Source organism: Mustela nigripes, chromosome 4 (genome assembly GCF_022355385.1).
Source record: "Mustela nigripes isolate SB6536 chromosome 4, MUSNIG.SB6536, whole genome shotgun sequence".
Classification (NCBI taxonomy): domain Eukaryota; kingdom Metazoa; phylum Chordata; class Mammalia; order Carnivora; family Mustelidae; genus Mustela; species Mustela nigripes.
The window spans coordinates 35357045-35382576 of NC_081560.1; the positions used below are offsets into that span (position 1 = coordinate 35357045).

The 25532-nt window shown below is 35.5% G+C and overlaps 1 protein-coding gene across 1 annotated transcript in view; it reads left to right on the forward strand.

The window, feature by feature from the left end:
* The window catches only part of PPP1R3A (protein phosphatase 1 regulatory subunit 3A), a 40153-nt gene extending 16810 nt beyond the window's left edge, over positions 1 to 23343 (forward strand). Inside the window, exons 2-4 of the mRNA XM_059395646.1 lie at positions 18750 to 18808; positions 18921 to 19045; positions 20962 to 23343. Coding sequence (XP_059251629.1) covers positions 18750 to 18808; positions 18921 to 19045; positions 20962 to 23343 — 2566 coding nt within the window. The remainder of the gene's footprint in view (positions 1 to 18749; positions 18809 to 18920; positions 19046 to 20961) is intronic.
* Positions 23344 to 25532: the final 2189 nt, after the last annotated feature.

Consider the following 25532-nt stretch of genomic DNA (forward strand, 5'->3'; position numbering starts at 1 on the left):
AATTGTTTTATAGACCTAACAGTAGCGGACGTACAATTTGTATAAAATTTACATTAATTCCAGCCTATTTCATTATGTATATCTTCTTCTCTCCCCACGCCATGGAAACTTAGTAGCAGAGTATTTTTACCGAAGGTCTTAATTTCCCACATCCATACCTTCACAGAGTGAAAGCCAGGGTAGTATAGTGGTGTAAACCGATGTTTCTCAAGCTTGATCCACACAGGAAAAGGAAAAATAAGGCACCCATATGCAGGCCCTACTACAAAGACTAACTGAATTGGTCTGGGGGCAAGGCTCAGGCATAGGTATTTTTAAAAAAGCTCCCCAGGTGATTCTGATGTACCCCAGGATTGAGAATAACTGGTGTAAACAATAAGACCTAAACATAGGTGTTCTGAATTATAATTTTTTTAAAAACTAGAAATCATTAGTTTTAGTATATATCAAAAGAGTAATACTATTTAAACAAAAAGAAAGTTAGTAAATCTAAATGAAATAATGCTTTTGTAGGTATGGTGAGAGGGTTAAGCAAGAGTAGGAACATTGGGGTAGAGTTTATTGCCATTTAGAACGAAGTCAACTTTTAAGAATTTTCTTTTAAAACAGTTTTTCTTCTTGAAAAAAATGTATATTTTATGATTCATAAAATCAAGCTTTTAAACATGATATGCAGTCCGATTGCAGGATCTGACCTCCTTCCCGTCTAATGTGTCTTTACAAGCCCACATGTGTGCACAGCAGCTACTGCCTTCCTGGGCTTCCTCCCTTCCTTGAGTTTAGGGTAGTGCTCCGAGTATTTTTTGCTGTAGGACCCCATGCTTCTCCAGCTCTGAATAGAACAATTATGATTTTTAAACGGCTGGTTTGTATTTGTAGTTCTTTAGACTGTAAACTTTATGAAGGCAGAGTTTGTTTAATCTTGGCTTGTGCTTGTGGTTTAACTTCTAGTATAATGCCTAGCAAATATTTTTTTTTTTAAGATTTTATTTATTTGTCAGAGAGAGTGAGCACAGGCAGACAGAGTGGCAGACAGAGGCAGAGGGAGAAGCAGGCTCCCTGCTGAGCAAGGAGTCCGATGTGGTACTTGATCAAGGCAGGGATCATGACCTGAGCCGAAGGCAGAGGCTTTAACGCACTGAGCCACCCAGGCGTCCCATGCCTAGCAAATATTAAATATTTGTTGAATGAATACACACTGAGTTTTGTCTAACATTATTCTGAATTAGCATGATGTGCAACAGAAGGACTGAATCCTTTAAGCTTACTTGATAGAAGTATTCTTCAGAGTGTTGACTGCAAAGTCTGTTGTTGCCTTGCTAAGGGTGTGGCGGAGATCCTCATCTTTGGCAATGTAGCTGGGTCTCAGCAGAATTTGACATTTGTACCAGAGTCCTTCTGCAGCCCCAGTCTGTGGCCCAATGTCTTCAGTCAAAAGTCTCCTTGCCTTTTGGTTCATATCTGGGTCTCAACTAGTCCTTCCCAAGTATCCTATTGCTCTGGTTTTGATCTCCAACCATAGTTTTATCTTATTGAGCCCTTCTAACTTTATCTACTTGGGATTTCCTGGAATATACTTCGCTCTATTTAATCAGGGATCTAAAGGCCTTCCACTGGGATAGTAATCTTGGCACAGATGATCTCCTCCCTAATTACTCTATCTCGTCCAGCTGTAGGCTCCAGAGAAAAATAGGATAATGTTTGTACTGTGAGCTTCCTAAATCAGTTGAACTTCTTTCCTCAAATCTACATGTTCGTTTGAAGCATTTCTGAAATCTGCTTATATCTATTTCAGTGTAGAACCTGGGTAGGACCAATAAGCATTGGATGTTTTCTAGCATTCAGTATTTGAAATTAACATTAGAAGACTGTGAAGTATAATTAGGTGCTTGTGATAATTATATTAATAAATATTATTTTTGTTAAAAGTATTGTCTCCTATTTAAAGAGATTTACTCAAACAAAGTCTATATAGGGGGCACCTGGATGGCTCAGTCGGTTAAGCATCTGACTCCGGCTCAGGTCACGATCTTGGGGTCCTGGGATCGAGCTCTGAATCAGGTTCCCACTCAGCAGGGGGTCTGCTTATCCCTCTCCCACTGCTCCTCCCTCTGCTGTGCCCTCCCTCTCTCTCTCCCTCCTTCTCTCTATCTCAAATAAATAAATAAAGTGTTAAAAAAAAGAGACAATCCACATAGTGGAGAAAATATTTACAAATCATATATCATTAAGTAACTTATATCCAGAAGAATTCTTACAACTCAATAATAAAAAGAGAGCTCAATTTTAAAATAAGATAAGCATCTGAATAGATGTTTCTCTAAAGAAGCTCTTTTAATGACCTATAAGCACATAAAACAATACTCAACATCATTAGGAATATGCAAATCAAAACCACAATGAGGTATCACTTCACGTGCACTAGAATAATTATGATCAATAAGAGGTAATAGCAAACGTTGGTGAGAACTTGAAGAAATTAAAACCCTCATGCACTGATGGTGGGATTATAAAATGATGCAGCCACTTTCTAGGAAAATAATATGATAATTTCTCAATATGTGAAATACGGAATTACCATAGCCCAGCAATTTCACACCTAGGTTTCCACCCAAGGTCCACACAAATGTAAATGTTTACAGAAGTACTATCCACAAACAGGAAAAGGTGGAATAATCCAAATACCCAACTGGTGAATGAATATACAAAGTGTGTTATATATATATAATGGAATACTAATAAACAATAAAAAGAAAGCACTGTTACATGCCTCAACATTGACGAGCCTCAAAACATTATGCTCTGTGGAAGAAGCCAGACATGAAAGGACACATATTGCATAATTCCACTTGTACGAAATGTCAGATTAGGCAAATATTTAGGGACAGGAAGATTAGTGTCTCTAAGGCTGGGGGTGAGAAATGGAGAGTGATTCTAAGGAACATGAGGTTTCTTTTTGGGTACTAGAAATGTTTAAGATTACATTTTGGTCATGGCTGCATGATTCTGAAAATACACTAAATATACTAAAAATTATTGTATTGTACATTTAAAGTGGATGAGTTTTATGGCATATATATTATTATTTGATAAAGTTGTTAGCTTTAAAAAACATTACTGATTTTGCATGGAGATGTGGATTTTATGACAAATAGACTTGTAGATCTACTACAGAGTTGAGGGCTAATGGAAATTAGAAATAGAGTCTATTTCTCCTGAAACTTTGCAAAGCAGGTATTGTGTTTTAGACAAGGTTAGAATAATAGAGTAGCAAGAAAATGAATATAGGTAGTATATAAAGTCCCACATGAAAGGGCATATTAAAATGTAGTTTCTATACATGAAATGTGGATAAGCTTCAAAGGATACCTGAGTACCTCTCCATGAATGCTGTAGCTAATTCTGCTATAGAAATAAAGAATGTGTTTGATCCCCTCTTTATAGTATTCTAATTTAAAAATGGAACAACTTTCACTCAATAACATTTTTCTTATTGTTTCAAAAGGAAATGAAGATATCAACTTCATCTTTGTGCAAAGTTCAAAATGCCAATATAATAGTAACAGCTACTAATTACTGATTGACTTGCTGTATGTCAGACATTGAGTGGCTTAAATTCATTTCTTCATTTAATGTATTACATTGGTATGAATAGTTACTCTTCCTACTTCGTTTAATTAAACTTTTTTTTTTCCTCGTGCCTTCTCTGTTGGGCTTTTCTCAACTCTCTTTTTCTCTTTCCCTTCTCACCTTCAGTATAAATGATACTATACATGTTTCAAAGTCTCATTTCTTAAAAACAACCACTTTGTTCATGTTGCCCTGCCTTTAGCCAAAAACTGATTTGACCTGGGAGAAATACATTCAATCAGATTTTATGCTGAATTTTTACTGACTTATTCAAAATGTTCAAGGGGGTTTGTGTATGTGAACCTGCATTAAGTCCCAGAAACGTGGGCTGAAGGGTCTTTGAATATAAAGTGGTAGATTCCGCAGGAGTATGGAATCTTTTGTGGAGAGATCTGAAACAGAGGATGGGTAAAAGAAGACAGTTCACAAAAGGTGTGGGTGAAGAGTGGCAAAAAAGACATGTAGTGCAAAATGTGGACATTTGTGAGGGATGCCTCAGTGCATTGCATTAATAATTTGCATATTAAGAAGTCATGAGTCTTCCCGTTAATGAATCCCTAACTAGTCTCTGACACAATAGACTGAACCGTCCCTGGAGGAGTCATTATGGCCTATCATGTCAATGAGCAGCATATTAATGACTCTCTTACATGCTCATCAACAGGTAGCCTAATAGGCTCCCATTGAGTTCTTTTTCATTTGCTTTTTAAATGTATCCTCTCCTCCCTTCCTTTTGTAACACTATTGTGAAGAATTGACAAAAAGATGCATTAAGATGATTTGAATGTGTGACGTAAGTTCACAAAAGCACTAAATTCAGAAATAATGCTTTAAGTCTTACTTCTCTGCCTAGAAAACTTCTCAAATGCAGTTAAATACAAATCCAGTTGGATAATAGGATTCTTATTTGGATTTTAACATAAACCATCCAACCCAATTTACCATATTTCTCTTTTCCCTGATATATCAATTTATGCTGTCATTAGCATAAGTAGAATAGCTAGTTTGGAAATATGTTTGTGAAACTGAATTACTCAAACATGGAAATGAATTAGAATAGATTTCATATAATAAACACTCATTAGAACTAACACAGCAGCTAATACATAAAAAATTTAAAATAAAGAGGAAATGGCAGACATATATTAATTTCAAAGCAATAAAGAAATGACCTAAAAAATGATTTTATAACTTTTAAATTTAACAATTCAAGGCAGTCGCAGGAAGGCACTATTTAAACTTTTCTAGCTTGCTTTGGTACTCCTTGACTTTCGCTAGTCCTAATTACTATATTTAAAATATCTGGTGCTTTTTTTGCAAACATAAAATCTATGATCTCCTATTAAAAAATACTGAAGAATTGTTCTTCCAGTATTTCTACTGAATTACACACCATCTCACCTGATTTATTTTCTAGATGAAGGAAGGAGTATCGACACATGCTTGAAATTCTTTGTCAAGAGACAGGAATGGGTAGAAGCTGGGGAAAAAAGTTGGAGAAGTTTCCTAGCACTTTGTTCCCCATTAAAAAAAAATAATAATAACAAACGAACAGCCAGTTGTAAACATTGCTATTTTGAGGAACAATTGAGGGCAAAGATGCTCAGGTAAGCAGTTACAATTTGGTACTCTGATCTCATACCCGTCACCCTCCATTTGGCAAACATTTTTTTCTGAGACGGTCACTTCTTGAATGACTTGAATTCAAAGTCTGGAAGTCTCTTGCTCCTTTGTGTTGCCTCTGCCTCCTAAGCCTCCCCAAAATACACTGGATATAATAATTTACATTTTAAATTATTTTTTCTTAAAACAGTTTCGAAACAATTATGTAACACAAATGCTAAGGAGGTTGTATGTCAAAGCTCAGTATCTCAGTATTTAACAAACCAAATAGCTTAGCAATACTTACATGCAGATTCCACAAGGAAAATGTGTTTAATCAGAGTTTCTGTAATTGCAATTAGCTGGCTCAGTAGTTGTAACTCTGTGATAGTGACTTTTTACACAAACAGATAAATCAACATCATTATGAAAAAAAGAATGCCTGCAACTTAGTATCCTAGGGGAAAAAATACACATGACAATACTCTGGTAATTTTTGGAAGATGGAGATGGTATAAAACTCTTAGCAACTACTTTGCAGGGGAACTCTGAAGAATTAGGATGTCGCTTCTGAAGTAGCAGGACTCTCAGCTGAACAATCACTAGTTTCTGGTCACCCACCTACTCTATGGGTGACAATTACTTCCTTTAAGAACTCAAGTAAAATAAGGCTTTGGGGCCAATAAGTTTAAGAACTTTTTCTGATATCCCTCTGTTATGTATTCTTGAGTTTTTGCAGTACTCGCTGTTTAAAAACATTCACATTTCTCTCTCAATGGAATAGAACTGACAGATTGTGGTAGAGTATCTCTTGAGCCAGGTTTACCTAGAAATCTTCTTCACTTATAATTAATGGATTCTGCTTATAATTATATCCCCTCCCAAAGCAACCTACAATTTTTGGTTCACACTTGGACCTCCAGGAAGATACTTAATTCTTCACTGGATGCTCACAGTGTAGTACCTCTTTAGGAAATACACATTGCCACAAAATGGCACATGCTGCCCAGATTCAATCACAGAACTAAATCTAAATAGTCTTTTTTTTTGTCCTGATTCCTATACGGTGAGGTGAGCAAGAAAAAATAGCATCCAGCACTCTGACATGGCAGGGCAGATTTGTATGGGCAATCCTTAGTAGGCAACCAAGTCACGAAATGAAGAAACTTTGGAAAAGAAACTTACCAAAGGATTCTTCAACAAAGGTATGTTTTCAGTTATTGAAATTTCCTTTATTGAGAAGGCATAGTACCATTGTTTTCAGTATGTTTTCAAAATCAAGCACCAAGGCAATGGGCAATGCTCTAATTGAGAAACAGAAAAGATTTTTAGAAATGTAGTAATTCAGCTTTATGGAAAGCAGGAAAATGACTCAATAAAACCATCTGGTCCCTAATGTGGCATATGCTTAGTTCCTTGAATGCTTGAGCTGTTCACTAGAGTTTACTCAAGGGGCTTGTGGTTTGCCATGGTTTATGATTACATTTTATAAGTAATAAATGAACTTATATGATAGGTATTATCCAATACATTTGTTTATCCAGCCAGTTGTGATTTGCGTAATGTTCTGTTATTTGAAAAGTTTTACCTGAACATAAGTAAGATGAATTGGAAGCAAATGATTCTGTAATCTTTACTACAAATAATGCAGGATCAGCTCACGAACTGTGCAGCTAGGACCTCTATCAGTTTGAACTGATAATGCTGACCATAAAATTTAACCAAGAGTTTATTCTTGACTGTATTGAAATTTTAATTTAGTAGCTATTTGTACTGATTTTTCTAGCATTTTATTTTTTAAAAAAATGGTTTAAGAAAATTCCAAATTAAACATTTCAAATTATATTCATAGATACTCCTATTATTTATATAAATATAGAACTAAAACTGGAAGGCATGTTATTTCATAGCAAAACTAAGAAGGGCAAGTTCATTCCAATTTGAGCAATAAAAGGGTTGATGGGTAGTGGCCGCCTGGCTGTGTGGAGAAGGTTCATAGAATTGAATCTGGTCTCAGCAAGAAAATTCCTTGATCTGTTATCAGTGCTTGCCTTAGGTGCTAGAGAGAGAGGCCAGCATGAGGGTATTGTATTTGATATCCTTAATCTAATCCAGAACCTTCACTTTGAAGATAAGGAAATGTGATGCCCAAGTAACCATATTCCTTACCATATTAGTTATTAGTCTCCAGATTCAGTGTTGAAGGGAATATAAAGCCATTTAAAAATGTTGCTGTTTTTTTCTCTGAGATTATTTCTTGCTTCTTTCAATCCCTGTGAATAACGCAGAGCTATCATTATTTTATTGTCCTTTCCTTATCATCAAGGAACTGAATGTAATTTGTCTTTTCAACCTAAATTCCTTCTGCATCATGCCTTTAAATTTTTTTCCTTAGATACTTCCACTCACAATTAGAAATTTATCTCTTTAATTCTCTGTCTTTTGATCAAATATTTTGCGTCTGTTTTTGGTTTTACTCCTTATCAAGAGAAGACTACTGGTATTGTAACACCAAAGGAACATATATTAAGCTCCAGTAGTTAATGTATTATCAACATTACCTCTTGTTGAGTATAAGCTTTTGTTTTCCTCCATCCTCTAATTCAGAAGTGGCTTAAAAAAAAAAAGAATAATAGAAGGTGAATTTTCAGGAAAATATCACCACAAAATTATGAAAATAAATAGTATACAAGATGTAATTATTATTCTAGGAAAGCCTTTTCAGTCTTTCTAGAAGTAGCCATTTGTCAGTGCCAATGCGAAAGCTAATGTATTCCTAAGTGTCTTTAAAAAAAAATCGCAAAAAGGTTCTATTTTTTCTAATTTAAAAGCTCTCCATTTTTTCCCCTTTCTTTAAGGAAGGAGGAGGATAGAGGAAACAAAATGAGACCAAAGAGGACAGGCTGAAAGGCTTGAGAGTTCAACTTTTATTTACTTTTTAGCTGTTTCAGAGTGAAAGGTGGTGCCCAAGAATTCCAAGTTTGGTTCTCTTTGAGCAATGCTGAACACTTTGCAGCAGTGTTAAGGAGACACAAATACAAGTCATGACTCACTTTGGAAATGATCCTTTTTTATGCCAACTTTTTTATTCCTGTGGAACAGAGTTACACTCTTGCTGCCCACAACCCAATCTTGATATTTACCTGGACTGGCTGGGTAATTCCATCACAACAGACTCAGATTGTGTGGACCAGGTCTCTGAGAGGTTTCACTCACTTAAGAGACATATGAGCTTTTTAGCACAAAGGCATTGTTAAGACCTTAGGAAAACCATATCATTACTTATACGAAAACAACTACATTTCAACAGTGTTAAAATCAACTCCAAAAGCAGAAGTGCCGCATACCCAGAAACTGGAGTAGTACAGTAGTATTAACATGGTGCCTAAATCTTGACACTGAATAAATAAAGTGTGGGTTAACATTCCCGTAAACATTGTATTTGGAGAGGACATTTTTCAATAAAGGCTACTTTTACCAAAGATCTAGTGATTTTTCTTTGGAGGATGGTTTTCTGAGAAGGACACTGTAAAAAGAACTAAGCAAGTATGCTAACATGGGTTGCAAATTTTACCCTTGAAAGTAGCTTGTAAATTAAAGATAGAAGAGCATATAAGGTAAACATCAAAAACTACGGATAACTCCAAGTGAAAGGAAAAGATTGGTACTTGGGTACCATGGTAGTGTAGAGTGAGTATGTTTATCACACATCACTAATAATAATAACAACAACAATAGTGATAATAATGATAAACTTATTAAACACTTCCATGTATTGAGAACTATGCTAAATTATTGCCCTTGTATAAGGAGGAGGCTATATTTTGGAGCAACCTGAAGCATAGAGAGGTTATCACGTCTGAGGTCACATGGCTAGAAAGTGGCTTAGTAAGTGGTAAATAACAGGAAAGAATGAGATTTACATCCCCGTCTTCCTGCTCTTTTTCACTCCGGACTGACCCTTTATGAAAGAACATTGACATGGTAATCAAGAAACTTGTATGTAGTTCTAGTTTAGCTACTAAACTAGTTAGTGTGTGTGTGTGACTTCTGCCATATTGTTTAACTAGGCTTCAGTTTCTGTCTCTGTAATATGATGGGTTGGGACTGTCCAAGTATGAGACCTCTTATAGATCTGAGATCCTGTGAATTGGAGGAGTTTGGCATAAAAAGTATTGTAAACTTTCTGAAGTTACATGAAGCTCAGAGGTAGAGAGTCTATAGAACTGACTCAAGTTTTGAGTGATTAACTGCTGACTCAGAAACACAAATTATTGTTTTTCTGTTAACTTACTAGGTTGCAAATACATTTCAATTCCTACCTTATCAATGTTTCATCATTTTATTCTCCAAGGCACATAAATTGGTCTGTGTTTCAATGTATTTATTTTATGGGTATATGTGATGCATACACAATTATTTTCCTTTGTGCATAGAACTGCAGCCCTCCTTACATAACCGGATGTGAATTGCTGAAAATTCAGAGACATAAGGAGACACTTCCTGTATTACCTTCCTGGATTCTTAGAGTGTTTTCCTATAGCCCTGATAGGAACGAACACTTAGATCAGATGTCTTCAAACACGTGAACATCTTTGAACTTCTACTAAAAAAATGAAGATTCCTATTCCCCAGGCCAGACATGCTGATTCAGATCTGGTTTTGGGCCTCCAAAGCAGCATTTGTAATGAGTGCCAGGTTATTTTCACATAGAATGTCAGTGAACCACATTAAAGTTTGTGCCTCTTCAGCTGGCTGACCACCAATCAATACCCTGGATTTCACAATCTTTCTTTCTTCTTGAATTGTATCTTAAATTTCTTGACAAGTTTAGAATAGCTTTTTTACGGATAAGGCATTTGTACGTGCCTTAAGCTTAGAATTGCTGCTCCCCTCTTCTCTAACAAGTGTTATTTCTTGCTTAGTTTTCAAATTAAAGGGCAAACCCTCCTGGGCACTTTTCATACCCCATACTACTGCCCACTGAGCACACAATTATTACACTGCTGGGTTAATCCTTTATTTCGTTGTCTGCCTTCCCTTGTGGTTTGTGAGCCCTTTGACAGCAGGAACTCTCTCTTATTCATTGCGGTGATCTAGTACAAAATTTGGAAATTTGTAAGCATTTGAATATTTATTAAATGATGACTAACTGAATTAATAGTGATTACCATGTATTTTAAGTTACTATTATATTTCTTATAGATCATTATTGATTGGAAACCATTAGTTTTTTTATATACTCAAAACATATTTTTTATCTACTTGAGGCCATCACATAAAATTTCAATGTCATGTACCATTTCTTTGAAGTGGGGGAAAATTTAAATTGTAAAGAAGATGCAAGCCTTTGTGCAATGATATTATGAGAGAAAAAAACATTAAAATCTGGGCTTTTGGGTTCAATAAACCCTAATTTTCACTTCCCATTTGGTCAAAAGCTCAAAGGCTTTCTAAGCCTAACACATTTTCTCAATGAAACTCATTGCTTTCCTTTACCATTGTTTCTCCTCCTGAATTCTCTATCTCAAATGATGCTAGTTCCATTCTTTTAAATTCTCAAACTAGAAGCCTCTGCATTAGTCTCAATTTCTCTCCACTCTTAAGTGTTTTCTAAATAGCAGGAAAGCATGATACAAAGTCATAGCAAACTAACATGGAATAGGGTAACCAGGTTTGGGACCAGGAGGGCCAACTAAAGCAGAGCAATGATTCTTCCCACTGCCTATCATCGAGGGAAGGGGCAGTGTGCATAGCTTGACCCAATAGACTCAGTCCACTGAGATACATCACATCTTTATCGGGGTTTACAAATTTGGCCTCACCTCAAAATCATCTTGGGAGTTTCTCAGCTCTATAATTCTCCATTCCTTACCTCCATGTGAAGGTCTATTAATTTAAAACTTACAGAGATCAGATCTGGTGCTTCTGATATGAAAGGCGATTTGGGGATCTGTTGTTATATCAAGAGCTATATTGTTCATGGGAGAAGGGAGGGACAAGGTAGCAGGGGTCCCAAACAGTAGAGATGCTTAAAGTTATTTTATAAGCTTGATCTTGAGTTCCTCAAAAATTCATCTAGATAGAATGCTCAAATCTAGCAATACTAGTAAGTTACTACTTATAGGCTGGCTAATAACCACTTAGAATATTATGGACTGAGGTGAACAGTGTGGATGGGAAGGCATTTTATTTTTCCCCAGTGAAGGACTAGACTAAAAGCCAGGAGCCTAAGCATAACTGTGGGTTCCCTTTCCAAGCATGTGAGATTAAGGAAGAAGGTGCTTCTCCTGGGTACCTGAGATGTAGATCACCCAGTCCATAAGAGATCAGAAACCACACTGCAGATTAACTCAACACCTTCCTGACTTATAGTACAGGGGCCCCAGTTAACTGTCAGATTTAACTCTTCCTTGCTTAGGTCTTAGGAGTGAAAATATAGTTTTCTAAATCTCATTAATGCAACCAAGGTCAGGCAGAGAAAGTGATTAAAAAAAAATCTATCTACAGGGACTTTATCAACAAATCATATTGTTTCCACATCACTCAAATTTGATTCCTCTCCTCTTTTCTCATTGCCATTCATTTCAAAACCTCATCATTTTTGTGCCTGAAATACTGTAGTCTTCTACACAGGTTCTCCATACAGAAGTCCCTAAATGAACCTCCAGAGATTGGTTCTGAAATGGACATCTGACCATGTCTCTCTCCCACTGAACTCCCTTTTCCCACCACCCCCTGCAGAGATTAAAAAGTGTATAAAGAATTCGGCCCCACTCTGCTTAGCATGCTAAGCCCTTTTAAATTGGAGGAGGAGACAAACCATGAAAGACTGTGGACTCTAAGAAATAAACTGAGGCTTTTAGAGGGAAGGGGGTGAGGGGTGGGTGAGCATGGCGGTGGGTATTATGAAGGGCATGTATTGCATGGAGTACTGGTTATAGGGCATAAACAATGAATTCTGGAACACTGAAAAGAAATTGAAAAAAAAAAAAAGAAAAAAATCTACTCAAAAACAAACTGGTGGTTACCAGAGAGGAGGTGGGCTTAGAGATGTGTTAAATAGGTGAAGGGGATTAAGGAGTTTAATGAAGGGGATTAAGACATTATAGTTTATTCATCTTTGATTTCCCAGTGTTTGTTATTAAGTTGTGAGAGTGGGTGATCAAAATATATTCGAGAAGAATGAATGACCCTTATGATTAAATAATACAAAGGACTATATTATATGATTTAAGATGCGTTGGAACTTTCTCCACAAAATACATATCTTTTTGACATTTTAATTTCTAAGTGTATAAGATTTTAGGAAGTTGTTTAATTATTTGAAGTCATAATTAAAAACATTTTCCTGAGCTTTGGAAGAGGGAAAACTTTCAGCATTATAAGACAAAGAGGTAAAGAGAAGGTAAGAGTAGAAAAGATGCTGTGCATTTGCTCAACAGCATTTGTTATGCCACTAGTATGGGTCAGGCGCTGTGTTAGCCACTGGGAATACAAATAAATATGAAACTTCTTTGCTTAAAAGGGCTCAGTCTCCCTTAAAAGGGAGACTAGAAATATTCAATAGTACTTTTCCTTTCTATGACAACTGTGTATAGTTCTGGGCCCTATCATCAACCATCAAGTGCTTTGTTTTTTTCCTCAATTCTTCTAAAGTTGTTTTAATTTCACTCTTTAGATATAATGGGCATATGACTGGCACTTTGAATTTCAGAGTGGGATTTTATCTAAAGTCATCCTCTAATCTAAGCCACAGAGCAACTCTATATCTCTATATCTATATAGATCTCTATCTCTATATCTCTATCTATATCTCTATATCTATCTATAGATCTATCTACTAAAGTAATTTGAATATATATATAGATAGATCTATAGTTACCTATAGATCGATAGATTTATATAGATCTATCTATAGATCAATAGATATCTATCGATCTATAAATCTATACAGATCTCTATCTCTATATTTATCTCCATAGATAGATAAATATAGAGATAGAGATCTATATAGATAGATATAGATATCTATCTATCTATCTATCTATATCAATAGATATCTATCTATATCTATCTATAGATAGATCTATATAAATCTATCGATCTATAGGTAACTATAGATCTATCTATATATATATTCAAATTACTTTAGTAGTTTTTAGCTTATAAAAAAAGAACATCTGATGTAATGTTTTGGGACTATTCATTTAATGTTATATTACTAAGATTTACCCATACTGTTGTATGTCTCTGTGGTTTATTGATTTTGAGTGCTATATAATATTCTTTTTTAATGTTATGCCATAGTTTTGTGTCTCTCTCCTGTTGGTGGGCATTTGGATTGTTTCAAGTTTGTATACTTGATAGCAATTTTTATCAATTAAATGGATATTAATTTTTATCAGTTAAATGGATATTAAATGGATATTAAGACCTTGTGGTCTTGATTTACATTTCTCTGTTCTCTAACAATACTGCCTATCCCTTTCTGTGCTTACTGGCTATATGTAGTTTCTCTTCAGTGAAAGGTCTGTCCCTCTCCCTTGATTCTATGAAAATGTTAGGGCTTTCTTATTGAATTGTAGGAGTTCTTTATATATTCTTGATGCCTTTTTGTGTTGGTTTTATGTAACACGTGCATTTTATCCTAGTTTGTAATTTTTATTTTCCTCTTATAAATCTGCCTTTTAATGAACAAGTTTTAAATTTCAACACAGTTAAACTGACAATCTTTTTTTTTATAGTCACTTTTTTCCCTTCTTATTTAAGAAAAAATTTCCAACTCTGAGTGTGTAAGATATTCAAATGTATTTTCTTTTTTAAGATTTTATTTATGTATTCGACAGACAGAGATCACAAGTAGGCAGAGAGGCAGGCAGGGAGAGAAGAGGAAGCAGGCTCTGCTGAGCAGAGAGCCTGATGCGGGGCTCGATCCCAGGACCTTGAGATCATGACCTGAGCTGATAATGACCAGAGGCTTTAACCCACTGAGCCACCGAGGTGCCCCACATATATTTCTATTAAGAATTTCAAGGCTTAAGGGGGCGCCTGGGTGGCTCAGTGGGTTAAGCCCCTGCCTTCGGCTCAGGTCATGATCTCAGGGTCCTGGGATCGAGCCCCGCATCGGGCTCTCTGCTCAGCGGGGAGCCTGCTTCCTCCTCTCTCTCTGCCTGCCTCTCTGCCTACTTGTGATCTCTGTCTGTCAAATAAATAAATAAAATCTTTAAAAAAAAAAAAAAAAAAAAAGAATTTCAAGGCTTAGGGGTGCCTGGGTGGCACAGCCAGTTGAGCGACAGGCTCTTGGTTTTGGCTCAGGTCATGATCTTACCATAGTGAGAATGAGCCCTGCACTGGGAGTGGAGTGGAGTCTCCTTGAGGATTTCTCTCCCTTTTCCTCTGCACCTCCTCCTGCTGTGCTCTCTAAATAAATAATTGATACTAGCCATACTTCTGATAATCAGGTCAGTGACAATTGTAACTTAATGACAATCCCATGACTCAAAATGGCTTTCCATCAAAGTAAAACCTGTTCAATAGATACCAGAAATATACAGGAGTAAAAATAAACCTCTACTGGTCAATTTAATGAAACTGGTTGTATAAGTTTCACATTTCAGCAGAGCACTGGCAAAGAGAATATTTTGGCTTTATATACTTAAATCAGATGCTAGATTTTTTTTTTTTTTCTGAGTGAAGGAAATGTTTTGTTATAGAGGATACATAGACTTCCAATTTTATCTGAACTTCTGGGTTCATTAGACTTTAGTTGCATTACTGCCAAAGTTTTTGTTGCTTCTAAGTAAGTATGATTTAGTGTATTGCTTAACCTATTCATAGAGACAAATTTGAATCTTAGATTTTTTTGGTTGTTTAAAACAGGAATATATTTTCAAAAGAATAAATGACTTTAAAATTCAAATTGTTTATATTTCAACATTCCATAGTGGAACATTTCTGTGTTATTTTTCAACTTCAAAGATGGTAATAGTTAATTTAAGTTTCAAGGGTAAATTTCTTGAACAACTTTGCTTATATTTGTTCATTATACCTATTTAGGAAACCAGACTTTTCATGAACATGCACAGTGTTTACAGAGAGAGGTATATCTAATTTAGGGTGTGCTATAATAAAAGCTGTGTTTTGGAAAAATTACATTGTGAGTTCTCTTATGATTTTTTAATATGGAATTACAGAAATACAGAATACAATTAAATCATCTAGATTCTTTTTATATTTTGTGTAAGTATGGTTCCAGGTGGCTATATTATTTTAGGATACTATTAGTCTAACAAGCAGAAATAAAAGCAATATGAACACTTCTGCTACATATGGGTCCTGCTGGAGAAATTAATATAAGGCTGTAAACATTGGTCTTGCACAGTATTGCCACAAACATTAAAATTAAAATGCATGTATATATCTGAAAAAATAAATAAATCTTTAAAAAAATAATTTATTTATTTATTTGACAGACAGAGATCACAAGTAGGCAGAGGGGCAGGCAGAGAGAGAAGAGGAAGCAGGCTCCCCACTGAGCAGAGAGCCCAATGTGGGGCTCAATCCCAGAACCCTGTGATCATGACCTGAGCTGAAGACAGAGGTTTTAACCCACTGAGCCACCCAGGTGTCCCATAAATAAATCTTAAAAAAAAAATAAAAGAATTTCAAGGTTTTTGACATTTCAGGTCTTATTCCATCTGGAGTTGATTTTTGAATACATGTTGTGCTGATTTCATCTTTTCTGTAGAAGCAGCCATTTTCCCTATCTCCATTTATTGAACAATCTCTTATTACCTGCTATGTAACCATGTTTGCCATATACCCAAGTTCTAGATATGTGCATCAGCATAGCAGTCTTTTTTTAAAATTATTTATTTGAAAGACAGAGATCACAAGTAGTTAGAGAGGCAGGCAGAGAGAGAGAGAGGAGGAAGCAGGCTCCCCACTGAGCAGAGAGCCAGATGTGGGGCTGGATCCCAGGACCCTGGGATCAATGACCCGAGCCAAAAGCAGAGTCTTTAACCCACTGAGCCACCCAGGTGCCCCCAGCATAGCAGTCTTAAGTAACTAAAACTTCATAAGATTTCTTGAAATTAGGTAGAACAGGTTTCTCCTCAAAGCAACTTCTCAGAAATATTTCATCTATCTTCAGTCCTTTAGTCTTCTCTTTAAGACAGTGTTTTCAGGGCGCCTGGGTGGCTCAGTGGGTTAAGCCGCTGCCTTCGGCTCAGGTCATGATCTCAGGGTCCTGGGATTGAGTCCTGCATTGGGCTCTCTGCTCAGCGGGGAGCCTGCTTCCTTCTCTCTGCCTGCCTCTCTGTCTACTGTGATCTCTCTCTGTCAAATAAATAAATAAAATCTTAAAAAAAAAAAAAGATAGTGTTTTCCAATTTTGTAAAAAATTGTGTATTTTTAAAAGATTTTATTTATTTATTTGAGAGAGAGCAAACAAGAGAGCCCAAGCACGGGGAGAGGCAGAGGGAGAGGGAGAAGCAGTCTTCCCCATTGAGTAGGGAGCCTGATGTGGGGTTCCTTCCTAGGACCCCAAGATCATGACCTGAGCCAAAGGCAGATGCTTAGCAGACTGAACCACCCAGGTGCCCCAAAAACTGTTGTGGAATTTTGATTAGAATTGGACTGAATCTTAGATCAATTTGGGAGAGAATTAATACTTTAATATATCTTCTTCCTATCTATGAACATGGTATGTATCTCAATTTTTCTAGGTTTTTTATTTCTTGATACAACTTTATTCTTTTCCTTGTAGTAGGAGTCTTACACATCTTCTATTAGTTTTCTTCATAGATATTTGGTATAATATTTAAATTTCATGTATTTCAGCTTTTCTTTCTTGTATTTATCCCTGAATCTAAGATTTCTCTCCCATTTTATGTATTTACATGTTCTATAAGACACCAATATAATAATATACATTTTAGTACCTAATTTTTTTGTCCCTCATATTAGTTAAAAGCAGGTTTATTTTCTTTTGATGCAATCATTTTTTAAAAATTGAAGTATCTTAGATAATTAAATTAGAAAAATTATTGATTGCATTTTGGTTAGTCAAAAACAGAAGGCTTTAAATGGCTGTTTTTCCCTCGACAAATGAGATTTTCAACACTGTTATGGAGATAAAGAGAGAGCAAGAACAACTAAATGGTGTGTGATGGTTTATATATTTTTAAGTACCTAAATATCATGTATTTGGAGAAGGGAAAAAACCCATCAGCTTGCAGTTAGATTGCACAAAAACAATTCTTTGCATAATTATTGGCCTCATTAAACAATACAGACTTATAGGTTCAGTATCAATTGTGTAACTACTATATTTTTCCAGTGATGTTATATTTATGCAGAAACATTTTCTTCATGGACCCACTGAAAAATACCAAATATTTTTGGTACAGTTAAATTAAACTTATAAACTTCTAAATATATACAAAATATATATACAAAACATAAATACATACAAAAAATACCTTCTTGTTTAGTCTAGATGGAAGAATTTGAAGTTTTCTCATGATTGAAAAAAGATTGGCTTTCCTGGGATTTGGAGCAACATCATCCATGCAATGGAGAGTAGACTCTATTACACAACTTTATCAGCCATTGCCAACTTTCTAGATGCATTTTATTAAAGAGAAAAGGTCATTGAGAAAGTCATCATAAGAAAATTCAGCTGAGACAATACAAGAAAATGTGAACACTGGCTGAATCATTTCCAATTGATTGACCTGTTTGTTGAGTGTCATGAACAAATCTAAATTCTAACGATGCCACAAATATACCTACAAATAGAGTACATTTGAAAGAAAAATGTATTAATCACCATGCAGAAAATTATCATAAAGGAAGAATAACCCAAATCATTTTAAAGAAAGAAAATACATGCTTTCATATGTGCAATCTGAAGTCTTGGTTGTAAAATTAGCCTGTGGCAATACAGACATAAAGTCTTTGAACTGAGTATAAATTTAGCTGCCTTTCAGTTTTTAGTTTGTTTTTTTTTCTCCTTTCCTGGAGAGAGAGAGTTAATGTTATATCCACCTAACTGAAAGAATTTTGAATAAAATGCAACACAAAAAAATTAATAATTGGAACATTAAAAAGCAATTTCCACGACCACAAAAGGACTGTCAGTTCATAAAACTTTATCATTTAAACCAAGAGAAAAATGTTCTCACTTGCAAAGATTAAATTCATGCATGATGGAATAATCAGCATTTACATATATTTTTGCTTTGGTTATGTAAGTTTTAAATATAGACAATACAATCTTATTTATAAATATGGCATTGTGGAAATTATTTAAAAATTTTTCTACTACTAGTGAATTACTACTGAATTATTCCAAGAGATTAATTTTAGTTAAAAAGCATACCAAGTAATGCAAGAAAATATGAAAGGTTATATATTTGACTTGTTATCTGTTTGAATTTTCCCCTGTACAAAAATACTTAGAAGAGGTAGTCTCAGAAAACATTTATAACATTCTGTTTTAAATTTGACAGTAAAGAAGAATCATTAGCAACATCAAATGAGAGTAACTTTGAGAACTCAAAGATTACAGGTAATATTTTTTATTTGATTTTTTAATTTAATTTTGAAACAAAATCTGTGTCTTTTTTTAAAACCTACAATGATAACGATCTTACACAGACACAATTTTATTAACTTTGCAGATACCTATATCCCAACAATTGTTTGTTCTCATGAGGACAAGGAAGACTTGGAAACCAGTAATCAAAATGTAAAAGATGTAAACAGGGAACATGATGAACATAATGAAAAAGAATTAGAGATGATGGTAAGTGTTCTGGTTGCCACGGTATTACAGAGGATGAATCCATTTATGCTTCAAAGATGCTGCAATGCCTGCCTTTCAATAGTTTCAACTAATATAATTTGCAAATGTGAAAGCACAGCCTATTTTGTCCTTGCATCTCTAGCTTGATCAACAAGGCACTTTGATTTCAGTATGTTGCTTCTGGTCTCTGCAGTGGTAAATTAATGACATTCATTTCTTATCTCTTCACCAGCGGCTCTGAGTAATAGTTTGTAGGAATTATAGAAGAGGAAGCACTATGCTGATGTGCATTTCTAATCTTTGTGACAAGTGTACACTTAGCATAAACTCGTCTGTAAAATGAGAGGGTTGGACTCGATGATTGTTAGAGTCTGTCCAGCTTTTCAAGTCTGAATCCTGCATTTAACAGCATTTTTTTAAAAAAACTTACTTCCATCTTTGTGAGAATCTCACAGTTCTATATCATTAGGAAGTATTAAATTATCAAATGAGGAGAAAATAGCCTGTGCTATATTTTTTAAACAGGAAACAAATTCAGTACTGTACAATTTAGTATTAAATTTGTTATCATAAATTTCACACTTGGTGAACATTCAATCTATTTGGAATTTTGGGGGGATGGTTTAGATAGCATTTTTATCACAAAGGAAGAAATGGGAGTAAATGAGTCACATAATGCAATTTATTCTTTACTGTATTTGGTTGGAGCTCATATCATTAGGATACATGGATTCATAATCATCCAAGATTAAAATGACATTTGCCTCTTCAAGTGTCAGTGCTGAAACAGAAAAGAAATAGAGCTCATCTCTTTCCCCACATTTTCCACCTTTTCTATAGTGATATGGAAGCTGCATCACTAAAGTATGCAATTTACTTTGCTCCAACTTTAAGAAACTACAAAGTTGTCACCCATTGTGAGAATTCTCACCAGCTGAAAGTTAACATCGCCATTTTTTTTTTCAAACCACAGAATATAATGAAAGGGCCCTGAAAAATCACATGCTTCACCAATACACCTCATTACAATGAGCAGGCTCAAATATAAAAGTTTGTTTAGAAGTTACTGAGATTGTACATCCAATAAATGAACAGGGAGCTGTAATTTAGATGCTAATTTGCTCCATGCTGACGTTAATGCATAAAACAATGAAGCTCTATAATAGATGGAAATACAACCAAATCTGTGGAACCCACAGGCATTGGCTTACAAGACAGCTGTGCAGTTGACAAGTAACATGAGCCTTATGTGAGAAGAAGGGGAAAACGTAAGATTTGCATATAATTATTGAGATCATGCAAATGTCAGTTATGAGGAGGAAAAAAAAACACAGGCATCTCACTGTTAAATCCTGACAGTTGGCATCACTGAAGAGCTCAAATACATTTGAGTACCAGTTGGCAGAGGGTCATTAAAACAGAATTTGCAGAGACATTAACTCCCTCACTTTTCTTTGAGTGACGTTTTGCTATTAATAGTTTGCAGAGGCTTTGCAGAAAACATATTAATAAGAGAAACTGTAATAGGGGCACCTACAGCAAGTGTAAATGCAGCAAGGGGCACCCAGGAAGCTGCTCTCTAATTGATTAGCATGGAGCTATCAATGTGTATATCCTAAGTGAGGAGAAAGTGCAATGACAAGCAAGAATAGTTGAATAATACAATGTGATATTTGGAAGCTGGAAGGAGAGTGATTAATTTTGGTCCCTTTTCTTATTAATCTCATTCACAAGTCATAGCCTAAAAGGATCCCCCCAAAACATCCGGCTTTCAGAATTTATACAAAATCCACAAATGAAATGAATCAAGGAAATCTATGAGTTAACTGCTAGCCCCACTAATGAAATCTAATTCATTCTGTATATTTAAAATCATTTGATCATTATCTGTTTTGTTTTGTTTTTTATCCCTTAAGATAAATCAATGCTTAATAAGAAGTACTGCTTCCAGAGATGAAAAGAATACCTTTGCAATAGATCCGGTCAATTTTCCAAATAAAGCTGAGGGGTTAGAGAAGAAGCAAAGCCATGGTGAAGTACACCCTGACTTGTTTAAAAGGTCTTTGTCTCCAAGTTCATCAGCAGAAAGCCCCTTAAAGGGAGATTTTTACTGTATTGAAAAATATTCCTCAGAAAATAAGTGTAGACATCAACCTTCAGAGGAAATTACTACAGATAGAGGAGAAATCGAGCCACCATTGGGAGATACTAGCAGTAATGAATTAGTGCGATTACATCTTAGCAGCAAAGAAGTACTGGATGATAATGCTAATCCCGCGAAAAGGAGAGCCAGAGTGCAAATATCTTGTCCCTCCTCAGATCAACTAGTTGCAGACAACTTTAATAAAAAACATGAAGGAAGAGCTGAGAAAATTGAAATAAAAGATTGGGAATGTTTAAGAAGAGATTTCCACTCAGAAGAATCAATGGAAAAAGGGTTTTCTAAGAAAGGTTATGACAATGGTAAGACTGAGGAGGAGGAGCAAAGAATACAGTTAGGTGTTAATGTAAAACAAAGCAAAAATTTTCATTCAATCTTACACGACCAAGAAAGGAAGATGGGCCACTCTGAAATCAGTACAGAAGGGGCGGCAGCTAGCAACAGAGACCTAACCATTCAGCTGAGTAAAGACACCACAATTCCCAACCAGGCAATCAGCGCAGATATGTTTCATTTGCCAAAAATAAGTCTAAGTTGGGAAAAAGCTATGTTACCAACTCCAGGACGTGATCTCTTGACTAGTGAAGGCACTACTTTAGGAGGGATGCGTGGCCAAGTTTGTTCACCAAGAAGTGGAAATGTTTTGAAGAATGATTGCCTTTTCCAAGTTGAAGAAGAAAAATCAGATTGGATTAATCGTGAAGATCAGAATAAGAATGCACAACAGAAACTAAGTTGGAATGTTCTAGAAAGTCAGAGAGAAGCAAGAGAAAGCAAGACAAATAGGACAGAACAGATCAAAGAACAAGCAGATTGTGAAGACATGTGGGAAAAAAGAGATAATACAAGGAGTTTGAAAGCTATTCCTACGGAAGAATTGTTTACCTGCCAAGAAACAGTGAGCTGTGAACTGTCTTCTCTAGCTGATCATGGTGTTACTGAAAAAGCAGAAGCAGGTACAGCTTATATAATTAAGACAACATCAGAAAGTGCTCTAGAAAGCATGTCTGCTAGAGAAAAAGCAATAATTGCTAAGGTACCTCAAGAGACAGCACGAAGTGACAGGCCCATCGAGGTAAAGGAAACAGCGTTTGATCCACATGAAGGGGGAAATGATGATTCACATTATACCCTTTGTCAACGAGATACAGGAGGTGTAATTTATGACAATGATTTTGAAAAGGAATCACGTTTAGGTATTTGTAATGTACATGTAGATGAAATGGAGAAAGAAGAAACCATATCTATATACAATCCTGGGAAGACACATGACAGGAAGAAATGTGGCATTGGAAATTTCACATCTGTAGAAGAATCCTTACAAGTTGTTACAGGCAATCAAAAAGCAGCATCAGAACTGGATTTACATTTGGGAATGTTACCAAAAGATGAAAAAACATTTCCAAAAAATAAAGATCATAAACAGGTCCAAGAATTAAAGAAACGAGATAGAGATGCTCTTATTCATTCTGCTTTAAACTCAGACACTAACAGAGCTTCTCAGAATGGCTCTCACGTTTCCAATCACCATGCTAAAACCTCAGTGCCATCTCATGAACAGGCAATTGCTGTAGAAAATATAATTACTACCATGACTCTCCAATCTATTTCTACTAAATCAGAATATAATTGTAATCCAACAAGTGAAATCCAGGGTGTTGAGAAGCACCCTCATCTTGGTTCTATACCTGAAGAAGTTTCTAAAAATTCAGGAACAGAGACCTCAGGTAGTAGCAGAGAAAGATTTAAAAGCCAGATTTTTCAACAAGGAGAACACGGTGTAGAAAAATCTCTACGGTCAACGATTTTCATCGGCGAAGCTGTTGAGAACATGGAACAGGCAAGGCATGAAAATGAAGGATTAGCCTCCGGACAATCACTGGGCTCTTCAGGTGACAAGCAATCTGAGAGCTCTACTTCCACTAGTCTCCCTGCCCAGGAAGGTCAAACTGAAAGCAGCGAATCTCTGCTTTCGAAATACACCAACTCTAAAGTCCCTTATGTCCTTTTGTTTCTGATATTTCTTGTAACCATCTACCAGTATGACTTAATAATTGGCCTGGCATTCTACCTTTTGTCATTGTACTGGCTTTTCTGGGAAGGGGGGAAACAAAAAGAGTCTGTCAAAAAGAAGTAACTTCACCACTATTATTATTTTCTCGTAAAAGATACGCTTTTTAGCCCCAAACATTTGGATTGGTGAAAGAGACTATTCATTGTTCAAAGAGCCAGTGCAGTTTTTCTCTTGAAGGATCATTTAAAAAGGAATGCGTATGAAGTTTGCTCCTTCATATAAGTAATTATTCTATATAGGACCATTATGTTTGGATCATTAAATACCTATATGAATATGCGATCTGAAGCACGTCAAGTTGAAATTAGGTACAGCTGTTGCTCCTTAGCAGGCTATGAAGGTGCAATGCTTCACGTCTCTTCACTACTTAAAGTGCCATTTCTTGCATTCATTTCTTTTGCAGTAAAGCTTCAATTTTTCCCCCCTAGGGTATTTTTCCTTCTACGGTTTTTTAAAAAATAGATAAAACATGAACAATGGTAGAGGACCTTTTTTTTTTTTTTTTTGGTCTTTTGGTATTGACCATCGAATTTGCATTTATCCCTTATCATTTATCAGCACATTTTGATAGATCAAATCTTTAAACTTTGATTTCATATTTTTAAGAACAACATCCATGTATATTGAAATGCATAAACTTAAAGACCTTTTGCTTGAATAATACTTTATACACAGATATTTTACCTCCTATATACCTACAAAGTTAGAGCACTCATAAGCCAAATCTGACAAAAACTGAAACAATTGGGAGATGATCTCTCAGTTTACAAAATTTTCTGGGTGGCTTGTCAATAAGCAATGTTTTTGTCTTACAAAGAAGAGAAAGTATAACACAGCTGAACAATTTTAATGTCAAATATTCAGTTGAGATTTTAAATGAAAAGTTCCACAAGCATCGCTTCAGAATGAATTTGTACCTATAAAGCATCAAGTATTAAATGGTAATAATTAAAAAGATACTTCCAGGGGCGCCTGGGTGGCTCAGTGGGTTGGGCCGCTGCCTTCGGCTCGGGTCGTGATCCTGGGGTCCTGGGATCGAGCCCCGCATCGGGCTCTCTGCTCCGCGGAGAGCCTGCTTCCTCCTCTCTCTCTCTTTGCCTGCCTCTCTGCCTACTTGTGATCTGTCTGTCAAATAAAAAAAAAAAAAAATTAAAAAAAAAAAAGATACTTCCAAATGAGCTGTTTTACTTGGTAGTATTTTTTGTCTTCAAACAATTTTTTAATCTTTTTTTTATAAGACAATGAATTATTTTCCAAGGTGCATATAGAGATGAACTAATCATTTGTGATTGTTACATAATCATCAGGTTGTTAAATGATAACTCATGGTTTTAGTGGGCAGATAAGTAGACCTGGAAATCTACTCGGGGAAAAATGAATATCCCGGATAGCAGTGACTTTAGCTGCTGTTATTATCTATGGTTAAGTATGTTAAATAATGGAACTAATCATTTTGGTCACATAGTGGGAATGTGAAGATTTTTATATAAGATTTCAACAACCATTTATTAAAGGACTGTTAGATCCAAAAATCCTGTGCTCTGGTCTATGGCACAGTACTTCCTTTGATACCCTGAATGGTTAGTTTTCAGGGAGGATGCATAGGTATGTAGTTTGATACTTTTGACTTGGCTAGGAATATGGAAGAGAGTAACACTGAGGGGGTCCATTTGGGTGATTTCTTTTTCATAGGAACTTCCTTCATAGAGCATGTAACATGATCTTCAGAGAGAAAAGATAACCTATTTATCTGTAAAGGTAAATTTAATGAGTAAAACTTGCATATATCATCCCATGCTTCTAAGAAACATACATTTATGGGAATAAAAAATGAGAACAAAGCATTTAAACTGACTTTCATGTAGTAGTAAATGATTTCCCTAATTTTCATTAGGTACACAACTATTTCCAAATCCCTAATTGTATGCTTGTCTCAAGTCCCATTGAAATTGAATGCTTGACTTTAAGTTTTTAGTTGAACAAATACAAACATCCTGAAGTAGAACTTAGGGCAAATATTTGATTGTTTGAGAAAGCACATTTTCATTAAATACAAGTGGAATACTGTAGGGCCATACCTAGAATATTATCTCTAAAATTCTATCCTGATAATTTTGTTGACAGGTCCAAATTACAGCAGAGTTAAGGTTAGTATTTCTTCAGATCTTAATGGCTTGGTTTTTGCATTCTACCTTTAAGAGTTTCGGTCAATATGCCATATCTTATTAATGCAAAGAACACTACATTACTTT